A 19,167-nucleotide genomic window follows, 5' to 3' on the forward strand; every position below is an offset into this window, starting at 1 on the left:
TTCTCGCCCCCCCCCCCCCCTGGAAAATGGCATCCCCGCCTGTCACTGGGAACTTCTCCTTCCAGCGCCTGCCTTCAACCGATCTTTCTATCGCTTAGAAAATATATTGGGAATCGGGGACATGGCGTTAACTCGTCTCGTACTATTGTTGGTGGCCGCGATTACCTTCAACTCGACCGGAGAAGACGTTTCAAGCAGACCATACCCGCTTTCTCTTTTCCACCTAACTGTCCGTTGATGTTCGACTGCAACGTATTCGCTTAGGGCGCTCTTTCTCGCTCGCGCATACCGTTAGATCCTTTAACTCCCCGTCTCTTCTTTTTTCCGTTGCTTATATACGTCCCAAGGTGAATCCGCGGCTCAACGCGAGGTTAAGAGTTAGTTGTCGGTGGCGTCCGCCGTTGCTGAGACTATGACTTGACAGGAGCCATTTAATTCAATTTTGGGTAACGCGAACCTCGTGTTCCAGCGAGAAAAGAGGATCTTAGCTTCGTGACAGATTTCGCCTCTTTCACCGACACTTTTTTTTAAAGGTTATTTTCTCCCGAAATGTCCTCTCTTTTACGACGAAGAACGTCGTTAATGAACGGCTATAATTCTAAATCCAATCGCGACTTTATCAATTTTTACTAAAATCTAATATTGATTTATTCCATTTTCTCGTTTACCGCAATATGACCTCCTTTGACCTTATTCGGAACACGAAACTGCCGCGAAAAAGATCCGGTGGAGGTGGGTGGGAGACTTTGTTTTAATTAACAACTGAGAAAAATCGTTGTCGTATCCGTCGATTTAGGAATATTTTCCATCCGTTTGCTCCCCTATTTGGCCGCTAACTAAGCTAGTAACTTGGGCTCCACCCCTCCCACGCGCCCTTTCCTTTTGGGAACTGATGTAAAAATCCCTTCGGGATCGAGAGTAGAATGGTCAATAACTCCTTCCGCGACAACCTAGAGTTGACTGCGAATAACATTTACCTAAGTTTCGATCTCCAGAACGCCGAAAATCAAGCTCAACGCTTTTATCGAATGGTGAGGGAGGGAGGGAAACGACACGTACCCCTGTCGTTTTTCCCGCTTAGGAGAGAGCTCGGATTTATCATCCGAGAGTCCTGGCCAGTCGTCTTCGAAAGGGTGGGAAGGGAAGAGGCGCCTTTGGCGGAACTCCGAAATTATCTCAGTCGCCGTTGTCCCCGAACACGCCGACGCTTTTCTCTAAAACAGCGATTCGAAAGCTCCCATCCTATTTGAAATGGAAAATATTCCCGACCTGGCCGCCAGGCGTCTCTCTTAATATATCTTTTACCGTAGCGTAATTTTCCTCGCCTAACCGAATTTTCTTTTCCTAGCCAGGGGTTTATCCGAATTTATTTAAAACTCCTCCTTTATCCGCGGTGGTTCGTCTACTTCTTTCCCGCCCTCCGGCTTCCATCTACGTATATACTCTGGGCGGAGAGCGCTCCGTATTATTACGGGCTCTCTCCGTCTCTCCCCCGGAAGATGGCAGCGCCGAGTATACTTAGCAACGAAATTCTTTTCGCAACTCCCACGTGGATATTTTGGTTTCCTTGGCTACCGCATCCGGGAGACCCCCGGACGATTCCGAGCCCAAAATTTAGTCAGTCCAATAAAAGAGGGGAGGGTGAGTTAGGTCTGAGAAACTGTTGGCTTTCTGGTAAAGGTCAGCGCGTCCCTTCCGCTCTCGTACGGAGAGAGCGCTCCAGACGGATATAGGCATTTTCAATTTAATAAAAACCTACTCTCTATCCTATATAGATCGAGGCTTAGTTCTTATGGAAGTTAGAAAATGGTACAACGGCTCGAAACGTCTGGGGATGACCTGGGAGGGGCAGCGTATCGGAAAAGGGAGGAACGAGAGTAATTTCGATGTCGGCTCTCTTAAATTTCCGCGACGCTTTGAACCGAGTACATCCCCCCGGGGTATAACTTCCCTGTTTAACGTGTACTTAGCGACCGTCTCGTGCTCGGGCGTAACTTTAACCGATCACGAATTGCGGAGTGTGTTTTCAAAATTTGTTACCGTTAACTTGATCCTTTTGGCATTGGGAGGGAGGAGAGGGGATTCCCTTCTTTAAATACCTCGAAATTGTTTCGCTGATTTCCGAGAACGCTTTCGGCGCCCTTAGATAAACAGTGCCGTTTTTGAGCCCCTATTCATTTTATTAATTCCATTTATCTGCCGAAATTAGCGTACGGTTTCGAGCCGGATTAAAAGAAGATGGGGAGGAAAACCCCCGAGAAGAGTCCCCCTTTTTCGAGGTTGCTAATACGGTCAATGATTCGGCATGGGCTGCCGCTGATGCACTCTCTTCTCTCCGCCGTCTTTTTTTTTTGAAATTTTATTCGCCGAGTCTAATCTTTTTCATCTTCCCCGAATTATTCTCCCGAATTTTTTGAGGTGGACTAATGAATCGCCGCCGTACTTATCTTCCCTCCCTCTCTCTCCGCGTCTCTGGCTGGCTGCCTCTTGCCCTCGTCGTAATCCTCCTCTTTAATGCTAGTCGATAAGAAATTAGACCGATAGCTCCGTTTAGGGCCATCTTTCATCCCTATGATTTTTTTTATCGCGTTCGTTCTCTGACTATATACAGTCCGAACCCACGCCTTTCCGCGCGTTGCTTTAGCGGGGATGGTGTCGCGCAGGCGGTACCAGATTCCCTCCTTTAGCCGCGCTTTTTTTTTCAATTGATCGGGGGGCCTCCTTATAGGTCTCCCGGCGGCGGGTACCACTCGCGGTTTTCTTACTAATACGACGAGACTGGTTAAGTGAATACGGCTTTTTATCTTTTCCACAGCGCCTCCGCATTTTAAGACGAAGCCTCCCGAGGTGGTGTACGTGAAAGTAGGGGAATCGGTATCTCTTCCCTGCGAAGCCGACGGTACGCCAACGCCAGCTATCATCTGGTACAAGGTGAGTTTCGAAATTTGCTCTATTTTTGAACTACTAGCGCCTGTAGAAGTGTTCCAACCGTTTCGCGCCGATGTAAGGCTCGTCAGCCGAACCCGTCCCTTCGACGCTCAGTTTATTCGCTCGGAAAATTCGCTGGTTTAATCCGGCGGAGAAACGTCGTGTTTACGTTAAATAACAATTTGTTTCCAGCGGCTGCGAAGCCTTTTTCGTATTTGCTTTTCCGCGTTTCGAGTTAGGCTTTTAATAGTCCGAAGAATACTACGACTGTAGCGTAAATGCGAAATATAAATTTGGATTTTAATCATTTTGTTTTCAGCGAGACGAGGTACGCGTATATTTGAAATGTGTCTTGTCGTTTGTGGCGTATTCCACGGAAATAGATGTGGATAATTAAATTAAAGTGTGGGAGGGGGGGGTAAATGCTAGCCACAGTAATGTTAGACGCGGCGTGGGTGACTATATACGTTTGGGTACGGCGTTAAGCGTGTTAAATGTAGGGAACGTCCACGCTCGCGGCAGAAGAGACGCGTCCCAGTGAATAATTTTAAAGGCCGCCGAATCGGGAATAATTTCGCGCTCGATCGAGTAAATTTGGCTGAAAGGGGCTAATTGCGTTTAGCTATATCCGCGAGAGGCTAATTTATTCTTTGTCCCGAAATGGATGGCGCCACTTCCGGCTGTATTCGGCTCCTCCGGTTGCTGTTGTCGAAACACACGCACGGAGACTCTGCGACGATAATTATTAAGAGCAGTCTTTCTCTCTTTGCCAGGATAACATGCCCTTAGAAGAAGGTGCGAACCTTCATATCCTGCCGACGGAGTTACTGATGGCTAAAATCCAGACCACGGATATAGGCGATTACCTCTGTATGGCGAGAAATCGTGAAGGAAGTGTCACTGCCGTCTCCAAAGTGATAGTGGCAGGTACGCCCAGTCCCCTCTCCCCATCCTTGACCCCGACGTCGTCCCGGCCTCTCTTCTCGTACTCGCCGCTCTGCGACTGACTTATTAGCCCGACTCAATTTCGCCCCGCAATCACTGCCGTATCAATCCATCGGGTTATTGCGCGGACGGAACCCCTCTCCTAAGCGTTCAAGTTTGGTTTCCACTAGCGCCCGTAATCGTGTATTTTTTGAAGCGCGTCGAAACTTTGTACGTGCTTATGTTGAGAAACACTCAGTTACGCGCGCCAGTGAGAACTAAGCTTAACCCTTTTTCCGTCATATGATTCCTTTCTGATATTATTTTGACGTATCGTTTGCGGATTATGACGAGACTATCGTGGATTAGGACGTACTGGGTTGCCACAGATCAGAAATAGGAAAATCAGGATCAAGTCGTAAAATTTAAAATAGCCCTAAAAGTCAGGGAAATAAGTCGGGGAATTTTAAGAATTTGTGAAAGGTCAGGGAATTTATGTAATTTGTGAAAGGTTAGTGAAAGGTCGGGAAATTATATAATTTGTAAAAAGTCGGGGAAAGGTCGGGAAATTATATAATTTGTATAAAATCAGGGAAAGGTTGGGAAATAATATAATTTGTAAAAAGTTAGGGAAAGGCCGGGGAATTTATATAATTTGTAAAAAGTCGGGGAAAGGTCGGGAAATTTATATAATTTGTAAAACGTTGGGGAAAGGTCGGGAAATTATATAATTTGTAAAAAGTTAGGGATATGTCGGGGAATTTATATAATTTGTAAAAAGTCGGGGAAAGGTCGGGAAATTTATATTATTTGTAAAAAGTTGGGGAAAGGTCGGGAAATTTATAGAATTTGTAAAAAGTTAGGGAAAGGTCGGGAAATTATATAATTTGTAAAAAGTTAGGGAAAGGCCGGGGAATTTATATAATTTGTAAAAAGTCGGGGAAAGGTCGGGAAATTTATAGAATTTGTAAAAAGTTAGGGAAAGGTCGGGAAATTATATAATTTGTAAAAAGTTAGGGATAGGTCGGGGAATTTATATAATTTGTAAAAAGTCGGGGAAAGGTCGGGAAATTTATATTTGTAAAAAGTTGGGGAAAGGTCGGGAAATTTATAGAATTTGTAAAAAGTTAGGGAAAGGTCGGGAAATTATATAATTTGTAAAAAGTTAGTGAAAGGCCGGGGAATTTTATAATTTGTAAAAAGTCAGGGAAAGGTCGGGGAATTTATATAATTTGTAAAAAGTCAGGGAAAGGCCGGGGAATTTATATAATTTGTATGAAATCAGGGAAAGGTCGGGAAATTATATAATTTGTAAAAAGTTGGGGAGAGGTCAGGGAATTTATAGAATTTCAAAAACGTCAGGAAAGGTCGGGGAACTTTCAGAATTTCTAAAAACCTCATTGAAAGGTCGTTTAGTTTAATTATCTTGAAACATTTTGGAAGGCAAATCCTTTTATTATTATTTAGATTCCTGAAGGTTCTGGTAATTTTCAATGTTGCATTAATTAATTTTTTGTTAAATTATTTAACGTTTAAAATATAATTTGAATTTAATTAATTAACTTCTGATAAACGTAAATTAGAAAATTGCCATTTTGGCCTACGCATTGTAACCCGGACACCTGAGTTTAGGGCTTTAAAAGTCGCTGGATGCCTTGGATATTAAAATAGCTAAAATATCTTAAAATGGTGAGGGAATTTGAATCTGAAAATATTGTGGCAACGCTGAAGTACATCGAAGGATATAAAGACAATCTTACTTCTTAGAGTATACACTTTTTCGGCTATAAAATTTTAATCTAGTCTAATTATAAAAGTGATCGAGCAAATCTTTGTCAGTGGTAAAAGAAACCCCTTTTCAATATTCAGTAACAGGAATCCATATCTCTACTTGGAATGCTTATCGCGGCAGATTTTCGTCTCGATGGGTCTGACGGTTTTTTTGACGTCACTAAACCGCGTTCACACTAGACACTTTAGAACCGTTTTAATACGGTTTCGAAATATCAAATTGTAACATTTTGATGTCGAATGTATTTATCGTATGACTATTAATACAGTTGACACCGTAAATGTTAAATTTTACCTTTCGAAACCATTTATAAACGGTTCCAAAGTGTCTAGTGTAAACGCGGCTTATGTTAACTTAACAAACAACAACGTGAGAGGGGAGCGCTCAAATGGGATTTTTTCACTCGTAGGCGGGGCCAAAGCCGTCAGAGTGGTCTTACCATACGCGATACGCCAGAATAAGCATTCCAAGTAGAGGTACGGATTCCTGTCAATAAATATTTCAACCAGCAAATTCTTAAAAAGTACCGTAATTTGTTTAAAAATTGTTGCCAATCTTTTAGTCAATTCGCCAAACGGTAGAGAACGAATTGAAACGTTCGCGAACGAGGGGAAAAATGGCAAATATTTCCACTTTTCCCTTTTTTAATTTAAATAATTATGTAAACTTAATTTCAGTCATTTTTGCCTTTCAACCTTTTCCTTCCGAGTGGATTTAAACTGGGTTCTCGCTCCTGTTTAAACTGGGTTTTCTCTCCTGTTTGCCGGGGGTTTTTTTTATTGCTTTTGACGAAGAACGACGTAATATATATTTGCTTTCCCTTTTTCTCGTCGCGCGCTCTCGAGTCGGTCTTTTCGCCCCTAAGGATTAAACTGTCGCGCTCTTAATCGATGATTTACTTAAGTTTACGCGCTAGTTTTCCGGCTGGTGGAGAGGGAGCCGGATTTAATCTCGGGAAAAGGTCAAAGCGACGTAATTTTATGCTAATACCCACTCGCCAAACTTTTGGGCGATGGTCCGACGTCGATCTACGCCTATTAAAATATTCGGCCAGCGAGCCATTATTTTAGGGCGTCGAGCGACGGGGCGCCGATAGAACCCCTTCTACGAACCCTCTAATCATCGCGGAAGCTTTCATTTATACTCGCTATGGACAAACGTGATCATAGGCGACGGTTCCCTTCGACGAAAGGCCCTCGCGGGGCCCGAATGGGTTTTGACAATATTGCCCGCGATGAAGAAGCGAACTGGGGTTCCGAGTAATCCTCGCCCGTAGTATTGGCGAGAGCTTATTTCGTAAAACGCTCGTAAATTTCCCTTCGCAAACCTCCGTAATTTAAGACGCGACTCTTCCCTATAGATGGCGCTGTCGTATCCTTTTCCCCGGTGCCTTTTCCATAAGTCCCGCGGTGCCTTATCCCTCCTCGCCCATCATCGCCTTTCATTTTTAAAAACGTCCATTCTGTACTCCCCGCTCGTATTTGTTACTTTCGACGCTTAAGCGCGTCTCTCTAAACAAAGTCATTTTATCGTTCCCTCGAAAATTCTTCCTCTTTCTCCGTCACGCGTTTTTGATATATTTCGCTTCCCTCCCTCTAAATTTTCTAATGACCACGATTATGTTATATATACCCATTTTCCTTCCGAATCCTTTATTTTCTTGGGCGACTTAAATATTAAGGGAGATATTTACTAATGACCACGATTTGTCCAAGCTCTATATCAAAATATAGAAATATTTTTACAAGCCGCGATCATTTTTCAAATTCTAAGCCCCAACTGTCGCTATAGATAGTTTGATTTTAGTCGAGGCTTGGACGAATAAACGGCCGCCAACGTACCAACTTCGATAATCTCTTCCACAAAGCATCCACGTAATAACGTTAGATGTCCAGCTAAATATATTAGGCTTATTTAGCGGGCTTGTTTAATATTTGCGCTTGCCTACGATCGGCGTCTCCCCTAAAGAACCATGAAGTTGATCTAGATTCGGGTGAGGTAGTTGATTTGTCCAAAGTCGATAATATAAGTTAGTCGGGGACGCGAGTGTGCTCTTCAAGCGAATATAATTGAACTTTGTTCGCGGTGACGTGACTTAGGACCAGCTGTGATTACCGTGCCTCCTCGAAACATCACGAAACTGGAAGGGGACAAAGCCGAGTTTATCTGCGAGGCGAAGGCGCTCCCTTCGAACGTCTCGCATCGGTGGTTCCACAACGGAGTGGAGATTTCTCAGTTGTCCTGGCTGGAGACCAGGACGTTGGTGCGACGGGACGGGACGCTCTTTATCAATCCGACATCCTCCGAAGATTCTGGCCGATATACTTGCGAGGTTACCAACGGAATTGGCAACCCCGAAAGCGCGTCCGCCTATCTGAGTGTCGAATGTACGTCTTCCGTATTTTCCTTATAGCAGTCATCGTGGAACTCGTTGTTCTCGTTGTCCTTAGATCCCGCTCGAGTGACGTACTCGCCGACGATCCAGTATCTTCCTCTGGGGCTGTCGGGAGTGGTGCGGTGCTACGTTCAGGCCAATCCTCCTTTTCAGTTCATTACGTGGACCAAAGACAGACGGCCTTTCGACCCTAATTCCACGCCCGGTGTGGTCACGCTCAATAACGGCTCTTTGCTCTTCCAAAGGGTCAGTCAAGAACACCAGGGCATGTACAGGTGCACCCCTTACAATATCCACGGAACCGCTGGTACTTCCAGCGTCATGGAAGTTCTCGTTAGAGGTACTCTCTTACTTCTTATTTTTCACGACGCTACTGAATAACCGATATTTCGTCCATCGCCCCCAGAACCCCCGATGTTCACGGTGAAACCGAAAGATACCTACCAAGGAGCCATTAATAGCGAAGTGAAGATGCCGTGCGATGGAGTAGGACAACCGAAGCCAACTATCACGTGGAGACGAGTACGGCCGATACCGCCGCCATCTTCGACTATTTCCGTTTTCAACAAACCGTTTCGTTTCAGGCCGATTTGGAGAAACTGCCTAAAGATCGAAGCGTGTTGAGGGGAGGGAACCTGACGATAAAAGGGTTAAAAAAAGAAGACCATGGCATTTACGAATGCGTTCTCGAAAACGAAATCGCGACGCTGGTCACTAGCACCTTGCTCCTAGTCGAGGGTAAGCTCGCCGTGTTGACGAAAAGTGCCCCTCGTAACTAACTAGAGATTTTTTCGTAGGTACGACGCCTCACGCACCTACGAATGTATCTGTCAACACCAGTGCCTTTGCCGCCACTGTGACCTGGCTTCCGGCCTACGACGGAGGCTACGAACAAAGCTACGTGGTTTGGTAAGTCTTCCTTTCTCTTCTCCGCTACGCTCGAGCACGCCGTTGCACGAAGATCTCCAAGTTACAGGTACCGCTTAGCAGACCAGGGAGACAGTGAGTGGCGAACGATAAAGGTGATTCCGGACGCCGCCACGACTATCACTTTGTACAATCTTCAACCGGATAGCCTGTACGACTTTCAAGTGCTCTCCAAGAACGTCCTGGGCGACGGAAGGTTCAGCGAAATCGTGCAAGCCAGAACTAAAAGTAACTCGTTTATTTCTACCGTAGCCGAAAAAGGAGCGAACTTTTAATTTTTCCATCGTTCCGCAGCGTGGAACTTTAGTACCGACCAGCCGTTCCCGACGTACAGCGACGGATCGACGTACATTCCGACAGTACAGAAACCATCGGGTAATTATCATTTCGATACTCCTCGTCTTCGTACGCCTCCCTTTAAGCCGATTATTTTGAATATGATCAAAAGTTGATACGTTATTGAAAATATTCCTTCGCCTTATTGAAGCATGTTCGTACGAATCCCCTTTCGGTGACAAAAAACCCGAATGAAATCACGCTACCACGACCCGTTCCAACACCAACACCACCAAATGTTCTCGTGAGTGTGAGTGTGTGCTTGCGCCGTAAATAAGAGTCAACCCGTGTCATGCCACCCGTAATCACTGATATAAAGGGGACCGTGTATGTTTGAAGCTATAACGCCACTCAATCTATCCAGAAATATTTTTTTTAACCTAAATATTCCCTCGACACTTTGAAGATAAATCAAATTTCGAACGTGTCATGCCAGGATAATTCTTTTTTTGCCTGCTAACGAAAATAACCCGAATCTCGAAAGAAAAGCTTCCGTTATTAATATTTATTTTCGTTCGTTTTCATTGCCGCTTTTTCTTTAGAGTTTCTCTATAGAAAAGTCGTAAAAAATAACCATTCTCATTTCTCATTCGTAACGCGAAGAGATCCAACGATAAAATATTCCCGAGAAAATAAATGATAAATTATATTCTTTTCCTTTAGATGTAAATTTTTAGTTCTAAGCGGAAGTCGAAATATAATTATTATACGATTGGCGTGGCTTAAAAAATTATTCGTTTTTCACGGTTAGTATTTTTTGAATCGGGAGGTTTCCGTTGTATGAGAAATGAGTAGCGAGTTAGAATACTTAAGCGGATAAAACGAAAACTCGGGGAAGACGCGGTGTCGTTGTCGTGTCGGCGACATCATGTCAGCCCGACGCATTCCCCTTGTGTACCATGTAAACCGCAGGTACCACTGAGCCATCTCCTACCGTCGTAGGACCGAAGCCGTGGCCCCCTCGCAACGTCACGGTGGTCAAAACCAAAGAAGGGGTCAAGATAACTTGGGCGCCGCCCTTGAACCTGACGATACCCGTCGCCTTTTACTTCGTGGAATGGCGTACCACCGAAAAATCCTGGCAGCGCATTGGACCCATCGGCGAGGGGATCAGCGAAGCCACGAGTAAATATACGCCTTCCTTCTCCTACAGCCTGTATTTTCCAAATGTCTCCGGACACCGAAATGTTTTCGCGTCACAATTAATTGTTCCGTCTCCATTTTAGTCAAAAAGCTGTCGGGAGGCAAGTACCAGTTCCGCGTGTTTTCCTACTCCATCATGTCGGTTGGCGAGGCGTCGCCGGATGTTCTCTTCGAAATCCCGGGTAAGCTTTCAAATGGACTCCTTTTAAAGGGGAACGGCCAAGCTTTAACCAGTTAGATAGCCCTATAGCCCTATAGCCCATTGAAAACAACAATTTATGGCGAAAACCGCGTCAAAAAATATTGAGTGGTTAATTTTTAATAAAATAAAGAAATTTCGGGAAATCGAAAAGCGCGCGTCCGCCGCGACACCTGGTGAGAAGTCGCTGAGACAGAAAAACAACGTAAAAGCGCGCGCTGCTGAAGACGCAAAAAAAATTGTTTTGCACGCGCGGCGCGTTCCAGTTATGAGAGACTTAAGCCTAAATTGCGCGATTTTAAAAGTTAGGATAGTTCGCAAATCGCTCATACGGGGTTAGGGGCGCTGGCGGCAGCCCCTAAGATGGCGGCAGCCCCTGAGATGGCGGCGAAAATTCAAACCCAAACACCTGGCGTTATTTTTCGTTACAACTTTTTGGGCCAAAAGCTATTTTTTCAAGACAAAAAAAGGTACGTGTTAGTATATTGAACGTCTTGTTAATCTTTTGATACGGAAATAAGGCCATATTTGGAAAAGCTTGGCCGTTCCCCTTTAAGGCCTATTCGCGCGAGCCAACAATTTTGCCCAACTTTGTTGATGAGCGTAGTTTTTGACCAGACTTCCTATATTTTCAATGCCGTCCTATAAATTCCTTTATTATCACCTATTTTCCTATGTTTCTTAAATTTTACGGTCTTTTGGAAATTAAAGAATTTTATATGTACGTGCAGTGCCACATTCACTGAAGGTGGGGCCCTATGCACTAAGTTGATGGGGGCCCTATGCACTAAGTTGATGGGGGCCCATTTAAGGAAAGCGTAAAAACGCAAAACTCGTGTGTCCCGATGCTGAGCTTATGTCACAATAATAATGATCTTTCAAATAATAAAGCAACAAGCCTGATATGTTTTTCTCTGAAATCGAATCAATGAAAGTCCACTGATTTTTCAGTGCGCAATTTTTTTCCGTTGGTTGGGGCCCATAGGGTTGTGCCTAGTAGGTCTAGTCCTTATTTCGGCAATGTGACCGTGTCAGAGAACATCTATTGAAAACTATCGAACAAAATCTGGAAATGTACTAAGTGATCCAATAATATAAGTAGTCAGTGTACAAAAAATTATCAATATTTCAACTGGTACCGATGTGCAATAGTTACATTATTATTTTTCCTATATTTTCCTATTTAGTGTCCTATATTTTCCTATAATTCGCTTATTAATTTCCTATAATTATCCCCAAAAGTTTCAATTTTTCCTATAAAATTTTCAAAGCCTTTCCCTGGTCACCCTATTCACACCATGTGCCAAATAATAATAAATTATCAATATTTTGCCCATGCTCACATGCTCCACGAGAAAAATATTTATTCTACTCTAAAATTCAATAAATGTACATTAATTATGGTATTTAACAATAATATTGTAATTTAGTTTATCGTAATGAAAAGTATGTGTACGAAAATTATGAAATTTAAAATATTTAGAGCTAAACGTCGAAATGAAAAATCGACTGTTCTTCAAATTGTAGCCGACGAAAGCGGTTGCGTGGACCATTCAGAGAGGATGTCAAGGAGGGGTGGGGGCCAAATTCTCAGCCCCCCCCACCCTGGAAAAGGGCCCACGAGCGTGCTTTTTTTGGGGCCGGGTTCAATAGGAGCCCATCGTCTCTTCACCAGCACTCCCCCCTTTGAAAATTTCGGTAGACAAGGGGGTATCCTTTGACTGTACTAAATTTCGACCCCCTTCTCGAACCCCTCTTAAAATTCACATACTTCGACCCTCCCCCTTGACGAATTTCTGGCTACGCCACTGGCCATGCACGTGTTGGTCAACAGTGTTTTGCAAAAATGTCAGATCTCGTGAATAGGCCTTAAACGGGAACGGCCTAGCTTTTCTAAATATGGCCTTATTTCCGTATCAAAAGATTAACAAGACGTTCAATATACTAACACGTCCCTTTTTTTGTCTTGAAAAAATAGCTTTTGGCCCAAAAAGCTGAAACGAAAAATAACGCCAAGTGTTTGGGTTTGAATTTTCGCCGCCATCTTAGGGGCTACCGCCAGCGCCCCTAACCCCGTATGAGCGATTTGCGAACTATCGTAACTTTTAAAATCGCGCAATTTAGGCTAAGGTCTCTTATAATTGAAACGCGCCGCGCGTGCAAAACAAATTTTTCGCGCCTTCAGCAGCGCGCGCTTTTACGTTGTTTCTTTGTCTCACCGACTTCTCACCAGGTGTCGCGGCGGACGCGCGCTTTTCGATTTCCCGAAATTTCTTTACTTTGTTAAAAATTAACCACTCAATATTTTTTTATGCGGTTTTCGCCATAAATTTATTTTTTAATGGGCTATAGGGCTATCTAACTGGTTAAAGCTTGACCGTTCCCCTTTAAATCCGTCGTATATAACCGGACACTCTTTTCGCGCGTTCAGTGGTCAATCACGAACAAAACAAGAGCAAAGCGATTACGGCCGGCGTCGTTGGCGGCATTCTGTTTTTCATCGCCGCCATCGTACTGTCAGTGTGCGCCGTCAAAATTTGCAATAAACGAAAGAGAAGAAAAGCTGAAAAAGGTACGGACAAATCAGTCGTCTTTTATTAGTTCCGAAACGATGTATCGCGATTCAAATAAACCCATTTCGTATAGCTTACATGATGGTGACGTGCCCTGTTCCTGATACTCGCAACGGAGGACATTCCCACGGTGGAAGCCCCGTGCCTCTTAAAAAGTAAGACACACTTATAAGCTTGCCATTCGATAATACTGAACCGAGGCCTACAATGAGAGAACGCCCACCGTCTTATTAATGACGACACCAAAATTACAAATTATAATAAAGTTGGTTCAAAGCCGTGTCTTCCATGATTAGGTTGAGTGTGGGGGATCCCGCGTGGATTATTCAGATGGAAGTGGGCCTCTGTCATACAAGGGGAATTTTCGTTCTTAAACTAATTAGCGCCAAGATGGTGGATTTGTAATTATTTGTGTCGCCGCCCTTAAAATGCGGCGCAATTTGCTCATTAAGGGAGAAGTTTGGGGAATGTAATTGGTCTTTGACGAGCACCTGGCACGAAATTTGCCTTTTGGAATCCCCTACGTTCGGCGACTCTGAACCGACAATGGCGACCTTCGTAATGACCTTCACGTTAAAGATCTTCGGGTGTTTTACTGTTTCTTTCGGTGATGGAGCTTGGTCACATTATTACAATGTCTGTAAAAAGGAAACTGTTCAACCCGTACCGTAACGCGATCATTACTAAGAATCCGTTAACGTACACAATAGCTTATCACGAGAACATTTTTGCCAACAACGAAATCTACAAACGCTCTGTACCATCACATTTCAAGTTCCTGTTTCAGCCATTACTTGTTGATTTCGTAGGCTATCGTATCTTTAAACGGGCTCTCGTTAAATTGCGTTTCGAAACGGTGTTACGGTTTCCTTAAACCAAGGATCCTATGTGTTAGAAGGATAGGTAGCCCTCCGGCCAGCCCGTGTTTTCAAAACGCCGGTAACGCCGTCGATATTAAGAGAGCCTCTAAATGTGGGACGTCTTGTTTCTATTCCCTCAAGGACAAATTTTGGCGGTAATAAAATGTCGCTCTTGTCCTTGACGGAATCTAAAGACGGATTATCTATCGCGCATGACCCACCGACGGCGCTGCCATTTTCGTCCCTCGCCTCATATCCTTCTAACATATAGGATCCTTGCTTAAACCATCTTCTTGTTAAATTTTATTATCTTTTGACTGGTGTTAAAAATGTGTAATTTTTCCGTTTTCACTAACCGTGTATTTTTCTGTTTTTCTCTCTCTCTTTCTCGTATTTGCCCCTGACCTTTTGACACTCCCACCCACCACCTCAATCTCTACTTCTTCTTTACCTTTGCTGTACCCTCCGAACCCCTCATGCGACGTCACTGCCGCCCTCTACTGTCATATAGGAGGAAAAAAGGTGATTTGCTCTTAATTTCTGCCAAGTAGAGACAAAAGAATTCAGCTTGTTTTTTTTCTATCATAATCTTCTCATATTTTTGTATTTCGTTTCGAGGTAGTCATTATTTTTTTAACTGGCCGTCGTTTTGTTATTTTATTACAAATCTTTTGTTTCTGTTTCATAGTTTATTAACTTATAGTATAATTTTGATATATTTCCTAGTTATTAGTCATTTATTCCCGGATTTTTCGTAAATCCGGTACTTAGCTTTAGGTGCAATATTGTGTATTTTAACTGCAATATTTTTGTTAATTTCGTAATCGTTACTTTTATAGATCCGAACGGAATAAATTTATTTTCGTATTTTGTCGAGGAAGAGTTTTATTTGTTTTTAAAGGCTTTGTTTTATTTTCGCGAGATGAGGATGAGGATGATGGGAGGTGGGAGGGCGGGTAGCGTGGAAGGGGAGCTGAAGAGTGTGATTGTTAGAGAATGTAACCTTCTTTTGCTTAACATTTTTCGCATCGCAGCTCACGAGGAAAGTTGCGCAATAGGTAAGAGACCCTTTCTTTGCATTCACAATCCGTCAGGAATTTTTTGATTTTTTCTTTAAATCGTTTTTTTTTGAAAAACTTGTTGTTTCCTTGCCTACCCAGAAGCCAATCCGTATTTGTCAAAAGTTCGACATACGAATTTTACAATAAAAAATGAAGTTTAAGACATTTCTTCCTTCGTGTTTTGAATATGTTAAAAAAAAACTCCCCAAAGGGAATCCTCTCCGAGTTATACACGTATATTGTAGAAAGAACATTCTCTCACATTCACTCTCGAATTTCGTATAAAAAGCAAAAAAAAGTATATCCAAAATTTCTCTTAAAAATGGCGTGGCAAGTGAACGCGGCGTAAAAACGGCCTATATATACTCTCATTGATAAGGCAGAATCCGATAAAATATCCTACTCTCAGCGGTTCAGTAGTGATCTCGCTCATAGCGAATCAAAGCAAAAATAAAAAGATTCTCTATCATTCTCTAAGTGGTGTGGATGGTAGCGCTGACATCCTGTTCGCTCGTTTGCCTAGATTCCCGGAAGGCGGAATACCAGGTATAGTTATCCCGAGACAAGTTCAACGAGTGGTTCGTCGCGTGGTTCGACTACTCCAGCGTTCTTCTTCCTCTTCGTCGCCATCTTTGTCGGCCGCCGCGCGAACGACCGCCGCCACCGTTGGCCAAGTGGCTCCTCCCCAGTCGAGCCGCTTCCGGAGCGCGGACGGCTCGTCTTCGAGCGAATGGCCGACGCGCTCTTCGGCTTCCGCCCTCGCCCTCGTCGGCTGCCCCGGGCCCTCGCCGCCCCGGAACCGTCGCTTCCCGAAGGCCGTTCGCTACAGCGTGGAAATGGAGTACTCTCGACCTCTGGGCTGGATCAGTCGGGCTCCGGACGGCAAGTTCGTCGTGCGTGGCAGCGGCGCCGGCGGGGGGCCCGCCAGAGGGCCCGCTAGAGAAAGCGCGCCGGGGTTTTCGGCCGAGCAGCGGCGAAGGCTGGCTACGGCCGAGTTTCCCAGAGATGCTCATCACCTCATTCCGTCCAGTCAGGCTTCCGCGGCAGGCGTCCGAAGCAGTCTTCGCAGCGAGGGCAGCGGTCAGAGCGCTCGTCAAATCTTCTACGCCCACCCGCTCACTTTGGCTCGAATCTTTCCGCCGGGTCGTTCCGCTCGTTGGGGAAGTCCCGCTCATCAAGTTTCCTTTAGCCCAGCGGCGATTCCAAGCGTCTACTCTCCTAGAGACCCCAGAATTAGAACGAGTAGCCCGGGCCTCTCGTCGCCCGTCAGCCCGTTCGTCGTCGAGGACCTCAGCTCCGTCAACCCGCCTTCGTCGGTGGAAAGGTCCTTCCCGAGCACCGTCTCCAGCCCCTTCGTGTCCCGACTGACGCCGTCGTCTAGAGAGCTCTCTTCCGCGAGAGGCTTCCAGGATCCCAGGTTCAGGCACCAGTTCCGCCCCATCCAACGGATCAACGCCGACGCGTTCTCGAAAAGAGGCGGAGTGGCGGGCGGTTCGGTCGTCGCCAGTCCTCCTCCCGTCGCTGGCCCTCAGACGCCCAGGAGACCGGCTGCCGGAATCGCGCGCGACGCGGAACCGTCTTCGTCGTCCTCCCAAGTATTCCTGCATCGTCCTCAGTTGCGGATCGGGGGAACGGGGAAGGGAGACGCGCGTGTTTGGCGTGATGGCCGCCACATTCATTTGCCCGGCCACGTGCCCCTTCCGCCGAATTACGGGCCTCCTCCCGTCCGCCTTTCCCCCGACCCGCGAATCGCCGACGAAAGCGGCGACGACTCCCTCCGAACGTTGGAAGTTCCGCGCGTTTCGGCCATACAGAAGGCCGTGATGACGCCTCGTCAACAGGCCGTGTACCAAAGACTGCAAAGACAAGAGCCGTCACTCTCCGGGTGGTACGAGAGACCGTTAGCCACCAGTAGCCCACCGAGAACGGACCGACGGGTAGCTCGCGTGCCACCTTCCCCGGTTAAACGCGCGGCGAGTCGAACCTCGGCTGACGCGAAACCTAATCGTACAAGTGCCATAGACTCATCCACCCGACCCAAAACGGTGCGGGAAGACGGCGCTGGTAGCGAATCCAGCGGAAGCGACCACAGACCGATCACTTACACTCGAGATCGTTTGATAGGCGTCGTAGAAAGAGTGCGCAGTAGCGGGCTACATCATCAAGGTCGAAACGGCCAGCCCTTTCGGAACAGCGCTCCCGAACTGGCGACGGCAGCTCGGGAGCCGACCCAGTGTTCGCCGTCCCCAGTCACCCCATCACCTCGCGGTGCCGGCTCCCCGTTCCAACCCGCAACGGACGGAGACCCGCCTCACTCATCGGGTTCTAGTCCATCGCGACGCCACGGAACAGTCTTCTCCCCATCGAGGTCGCCTCGCGGAACGCGACCGCGGGCCCCACCGGGACAACTGACGGAACGGGACTTCACCTACGTCAGCGACGATGCGCTTCGCGGCCTCGACCATCATCACCCCGTGGTTCCTTACTCAGGGTCGCGCAGTCGGGCCAGCGTCACTAGCGCCAGTTCCGGAAGAGGTAGCAGCGGTCAAGCCAGTAAGCTCTCCCATTCCAGAGGAGACAGTCTCCAAGGAGAGCTGGAGTTCACTAACCGGAGTAGCAGCAGCAGCGGCTTCGCCAGTCGAACTACGGCTCCCGGGGGAAATACCTCTGACCCTCAGTCACCTAGGCTGCTCGACGTCCGCGTCGGGGATGAGTACCCTTTTGACGCGAAAAATTCCGCCTTAATCGGCGGACGTTCCGCCTCGAAAACTTTACCGTTTCGAGCCCTGTCCGCCACCGCCGCCGCCTGCGTGGCCTCGCGTCTTCGTTCGCCGCTCGATTTGTCCGTCGACGAAAATTACGAATTCGACTCGGCTAGTCCTCATCTCGAGTCGCAGCTTCTCGACAAGTACGAACCGACAATATTGAGCCGCGATGTTCGCCTTCCTCCTTCGACCGCTAGCCCGGCCCGATCGAGTGGCGAGCGGGGCCTGAGTGATAGCGAATTGTACACCGCCGGAGGAGCTTCTTCGTACCCGAGACCCAAGAGACCGAGCAAGTACGTCAACACGGAAGCGCGTTGCGCCGCTCTCAAAGAAGAATTCTCGCGATACCGTCGACGGCAACTCGATCTCGAGGACGCTAGCGACGAATTGGAAAGCGCTTGCTAAATTCCAGTAAACAACAGTCGCTAATGGGCGAACTTCTTCGCGTTCTTCCGGTAACGCGCTTTTTTCGTCTGCGCGCGTCAAGAATTTTTATCCCCGCGATCAGTTTCGATTCTCCGAGCGCTCTCTATTAGCGTACGCGTTGACTGACTGCTCCTCTTGTTTTTCGGCGCGTTATCTGGTTCAGCCTCTTCCCGTCGGAGAGAAAGAGACGGTGCGGCGCGTCTTGGAAGCCCCTGGAACTTTTCTTTACCTCAATGGCGGGCGGCGTTTTTCTACGCGCGGATCGCGCGCGCTTATTCTACGCGGGGAGAAGAATAGGTTTTGACAAAATCGTTTTATTCGCTCTCCCATCTTTTCTTCTCACACGCAACACGCAAAAAAATGAAATAACAACTACGATGACGCCATATTTTATCGATTATGTGGTTATAATTTGTATCCCCTCGAAAAATTTCCGTCATTTTTTTCGAAAGATCCGCTACCCTTTCGCGGGTAACAAATAGATTTAATAAAAAAGATACAAAAATTATATAACCAAAACTAAATCGATCTGATAAAAAAATCCCTTAAACAACGTCTACACTAACCCTCCTCCGTAACAGGCTGGCTCTCTCCTCCTCAATAATAAATATTTCACGCGCAACACAAAACACACGTTCATATCAGTCTCAAGCTAATAAAATAAAGCTCAATTCATTTTCTATCTAATGATATAAAAAAAAAAACGTTTTTGACTCTTTAAAGAAAAAAAAATAGAAAATTTCAATCGAATGGCGACACTGGGACGCAATATATGTTCACCGAAGCAAGTACAACCCGTTTTCTTATAGAAATGTCAAATTTTTAGATGTATTAAAAC

At 45.9% G+C, this 19,167-nt stretch overlaps 1 protein-coding gene across 3 annotated transcripts in view; it reads left to right on the forward strand.

The window, feature by feature from the left end:
* Positions 1–19,166, forward strand: part of LOC149932805 (uncharacterized) — a 185,647-nt gene extending 166,481 nt beyond the window's left edge. The window contains exons 3-16 of one of the 3 annotated variants that reach the window (XM_090156968.1): positions 2,816–2,931; positions 3,702–3,855; positions 7,744–8,031; positions 8,095–8,379; positions 8,446–8,561; positions 8,624–8,777; positions 8,837–8,948; positions 9,010–9,194; positions 9,261–9,341; positions 10,215–10,427; positions 10,529–10,627; positions 13,076–13,216; positions 13,291–13,372; positions 15,662–19,166. In XM_090156968.1, coding sequence (XP_090013094.1) covers positions 2,816–2,931; positions 3,702–3,855; positions 7,744–8,031; positions 8,095–8,379; positions 8,446–8,561; positions 8,624–8,777; positions 8,837–8,948; positions 9,010–9,194; positions 9,261–9,341; positions 10,215–10,427; positions 10,529–10,627; positions 13,076–13,216; positions 13,291–13,372; positions 15,662–18,308 — 4,673 coding nt within the window. In that variant the 3' untranslated portion in view covers positions 18,309–19,166. The remainder of the gene's footprint in view (positions 1–2,815; positions 2,932–3,701; positions 3,856–7,743; positions 8,032–8,094; positions 8,380–8,445; positions 8,562–8,623; positions 8,778–8,836; positions 8,949–9,009; positions 9,195–9,260; positions 9,342–10,214; positions 10,428–10,528; positions 10,628–13,075; positions 13,217–13,290; positions 13,373–15,661) is intronic. The other 2 variants (XM_090156970.1, XM_090156969.1) reach the window with 2 other exon arrangements.
* The last annotated feature ends 1 nt before the right edge of the window (position 19,167 follows it).

Source organism: Leiobunum rupestre, chromosome 8 (genome assembly GCF_980474605.1).
Source record: "Leiobunum rupestre chromosome 8, qqLeiRupe1.1.hap1, whole genome shotgun sequence".
Lineage (NCBI taxonomy): Eukaryota > Metazoa > Arthropoda > Arachnida > Opiliones > Sclerosomatidae > Leiobunum > Leiobunum rupestre.